The 3984-nt window shown below is 49.6% G+C and overlaps 1 protein-coding gene across 1 annotated transcript; it reads right to left on the reverse strand.

The window, feature by feature from the left end:
* Positions 1 to 677: 677 nt before the first annotated feature.
* Positions 678 to 2697, reverse strand: LOC127675778 (rhox homeobox family member 2-like). The gene is made up of 4 exons (XM_052171882.1): positions 2616 to 2697; positions 1969 to 2431; positions 1304 to 1349; positions 678 to 773 (listed from the first exon to the last, which is right to left on the reverse strand). Exons 1-4 carry the CDS (start codon positions 2695 to 2697, stop codon positions 678 to 680), a joined length of 687 nt encoding a protein of 228 aa, XP_052027842.1.
* Between the last annotated feature and the right edge of the window lie 1287 nt (positions 2698 to 3984).

Below are 3984 nucleotides of genomic sequence, written 5' to 3' on the forward strand. Positions count from 1 at the left end.
TGCAGGAAAGATTGGTGGTGGGGGACTCAGATCACAGCCCTGGCTTTAGGCCTGACCAGTACCAGGCAGATAACCCAAGGGCTGGCAATCACCCTCCCACTGGCAGAACTCTTACCCGCAGAGACTGGGGAACCATGCATAGCCCCACTCTGACACTCCCTCCAGATTCACTGTGGTGCCAATGCTGGGTAGCCCTCAATAGGCCCCTAGGCCTGAATTGTCTTGCTCGTGGTCATGGGCCTGAAATTCATCCTCTACTCTCCTCAGAGTAGAGATTCTCCCTCTGACCTGGATGGACAGATTCCCTTCTCCCTCTGAAGCAGCAGGACCTCAGGCCAAGTGGCTCCCCTCCTGCTCTGAAGGTCCTCACATAATGTCCCCATTCCTCCTGCCCATCAAACCTGGGAGTAGCCTCTGGGATATTTCCACAGTATATCACAGGGTAGGGGGTCTGTCTGCATGGCATGTCTGGGACTGACTAGTATCCTTCAGATATTCATACCCATAGTTTAGTAACATCAAAGACAATGGTGCCAACATATTTAGAATCCACCTCTTTATTGCTGAAATTAATGTAGGGAAGAAAAGGTTATCACGTCCATCAGGGGTGGCTCAGAAGAAGCTGTCCTCATTGAGCTCCAGGACAGGGGTGGCACTCAAGTGCTTCTCCAAAATCTTCAGGGAGAGTCGCTCTCAGGAATCGGTGGCAGTTCACAGAGCATTATTCGTCTCCTGTTGCGCTGGAAAAGGCATCTCCTCATTCGAAACCAATTCTAGAAGCAGGAGACAGAGATGCTTTAGCACACTGAACTCTATTATTATTAAAGCACACATCCTGGCATGTTTTATGCCCTCTTCAGTTGACCAATAGTTTGGAAGGTATTCAGAACCCATCCTGGGGCTGACTGTATGCTAGGCATGAGCTCTAGCACTGAGCCACTCCTGCATAACAATCACTACTTCATTTAAATACCCAGAAACTGTTTATTAGTCTAACCCCAGGAGGGGTTGAAGAGGTTCCTCGGGGATATTCTGATATTCAGTATGCTGGAACCAACAGGGTTCATTATCACTGAAAGAATAAAAACACCTTGCCAAGAAGCCCCCTGGGACGTGGAACACCACACCCAGTCTTTCAGCCCTGGGACAGACCCAAAATATTGACTCTTCTCCCATCCTTGATATATTTCATGCCTTTCTTCAGTAAAGAATTCACAGGTAGATTGTGGGCATTTCTTGGGCTTGGTGTTGAAAGTATCAAAATCTCTCCAGCCCAGATGATATGTTTTTTCTGAATACTTACGTGCACATCAGATTCATCCACACCCATGCTGCGTGCAAGATTCCTCCTAAATGGAAGAAGTTCCAACATTTAGGTTTTGTGGTGGAAAACAAGTGTGTAAGGTCACTCCCGATGTGTTTGTATATGTTTGTGTCCATATTTGTGTGTGCATACGTGTTTACTTACACACACTATTCTTAACATGCACCTGAAACCCATCTTTAGCAATGGGTTTCTTTCAGAGACCAAATTTAAAAGTATCCCCCACAGCACAGATGCCTCCTTAGTGTACCCAAAGTGTAAAACTCAATAAAGAGAGCATCCAGGATGAAAGGTATTGACAAACTTTTAACCCAAAGTGGACTGCCTCCTGCTTTTCCCAGCCACGCCCCAGACTTCTCACCCATAGGTCCTGAGACTCATTTAGAACACCACACACCTTCTAAGTGTCACAATCTTGAATAGGGAAACAAAACCCATTGGTTTCCTGTCTGCATAGCTCCCTTAGCCCTACCCCGGGGTCTCACTGCGGACAGACAGTCCTAATTGCAGGCTGAAGGTTCTAACTGCAGCTGATCCAGGCCATTATTTCAGCAGGGAAGAGAGGGCCAGGGAGAGCGAGAGGACACTCTGGACCAGCCTGCGCTAACCATACATGAGGCGCCAAGCACTGGCCATCTGCTTACCTTGCACGCAAGGTGGGATAGTGAGACTCTTGGAAGAGGCGCTCCAGGTCTTGCAGCTGAGAGTGGGTGAACCTGAAGCTGCGGTATGGGTGGTGAACCATCCTGATCCTAACCCTGTTATTTCTGCTGCCCTCAGGAATGGCTGCCTCTCCCTGAGGCTGTTGGTGATCTCGCCTGCTTTGGACACCTTCTTGCTCAATCACATCATCCTCGGAGCTAGAAGCCCCGTCGCCATCATGCCTTCCTTCCATTTCTTCTTCCTTCTTTCCTCCCTCCTCTCCTACTCCTGCGGCTTCCTGAGTGACACTGCACTGGGCAGGCTCTTCTTGAGCAAGCTTGCCTCCAGGGACCTCGCCCTCAACGCATTCGCCCTGATCAAGCCCACTCTGAGCAAGCGCACTCAGCACAAGCCCTTTCTTGTCTCCTCCTTCGTCTCCAGCCTCGGAGACCACCGCATTCCCACCTGAAAGACAGAAGGAAGATACAGAGATAAAGATCTGAGCACCGCGGCCCAGGGAGCTCCGGAAATTCCGGAGAGGGACCACAGGCGGGGCTCGGTAACTGTACCCAAGTACACATGCACTCTTCTTTCTACCGCCGTTTCTCCCCGAATTTCACCAAAGTCCACTCAGAATCAGTTTACTCACCATGCTGTTGTTCCTGGTCCCCCTCGGCCCCCAGACTCAGAGGCCTTTGGAAAGGCTGGCGGCTGTCTTGAGGAGTCTCCATAGCAAGAATCTCTGGATCCGACCCTGCTCCCAAAGAGGCTTCCAATGCAATGTGCTCACAGTTCCGGCCCCAGAATATATATCTCTGCTCCGATCCTCCACCCGGAAGGGTTTTCGCTTCTGACGCCTCACTCAGATTACAGTGCGTCCAGAGAGAGTTTCTGCCCTGGCTTCCTGCACAGTCGCAGTGGCTGTGGGCGTGTTCCCTGAGGCACGAGAGCAGAAGCACTTCAGAAATTCAAAGTGCAGAGCAGAGTCCTTTAACACAAGGACTGCAGCCAGTGGGGGTGGGCGGGAGCAGAACATGTGGCTCTAAGTTAGGGCACACCTGTAGCCCTGGTTAAACCTGAAGGGTCCAAATTCATTCTGGAGGAGTAACACAAAGACCTTCTCAAGCTCTGCAGGCACTTGAACCCTGATGAATAATTTTATTTAATTACGCAAATGACTTCAGACCAAATGGCAAAGGCACATTAATAAAGCGCCAAAAACTGGACTCTGTCACATATGACGGAAATCATATTTTCCCATATGGACAAACTCTTCCCTGCCCCTAAGATGGTTTTTCTGCCCTGAGTACCCTGCTGGTGGCAAATATACAGGAAAGCCTGGGCTGGTGAGATCCTCAAGCGAGACTGTGTTCCCAACAGGGCTGAGTTCCTCCTGTATCCACAAGGTCAATCTCACCAAGTGTTTGTGTGGGAAGCAATCTTTCTGTGCCTAGCTGTATCAGACCCAAGCACCCTGAGAGTCCCGAGGATATTTGTGGCTGTCAAATATCCACCTTGGACACTGGATCCAAAGTAGTTGTCTCACAGCTGTTAAGCTCAAAGGCTTGTGTGGAATAAACAATTCTGGATGCCAGTTTTACCAAGGAAGAAAGAATCTGAGGAACATTTAGAGAAATTCTCCATAGTTCATGATGTCCCCCAGATTAAAAAATGCCATGGACCTCCATGATCTCCTGGGCTATTTTTGTAATAGGATGATTGCCAGACCTGGACAATGGCTGAGGTACTTGTTAGCATCTGAGTGAGTTCTCTGAGGTGGAAGAGGCTGAGACAGTGGGGGGACGTCATGGTCAGACCCAGGCAGGAAAATGGTCAAGCTCTGTTCTCCTATTGCCTGTGTAGTTAGGGGGGCTGAACCAATCCTCCCTGTCCCTGTCCCCATTTTTGGTCTTTGTTGACCTTGACTCTCTGCTCCCCATTAGTCCCCAGGTGACATCGCATCCTCTGAGATGTCACCTCCTCCAGTCTACTCTTATTTCTCCTCTCTCTTCTCACAG

Source organism: Apodemus sylvaticus, chromosome X (genome assembly GCF_947179515.1).
Source record: "Apodemus sylvaticus chromosome X, mApoSyl1.1, whole genome shotgun sequence".
NCBI lineage: Eukaryota > Metazoa > Chordata > Mammalia > Rodentia > Muridae > Apodemus > Apodemus sylvaticus.

Coding starts and splice junctions, on each gene's coding strand:
- LOC127675778 (XM_052171882.1), bottom strand. CDS start 2,697: ATGGAGACTCCTCAAGACAGCCGCCAGCCTTTCCAAAGGCCTCTGAGT. Junction 2,432..2,615: donor GGACCAGGAACAACAGCATG/GTGAGTAAACTG, acceptor TCTGTCTTTCAG/GTGGGAATGCGGTGGTCTCC. Junction 774..1,303: donor TGGATGAATCTGATGTGCAC/GTAAGTATTCAG, acceptor TCCTGCTTCTAG/AATTGGTTTCGAATGAGGAG.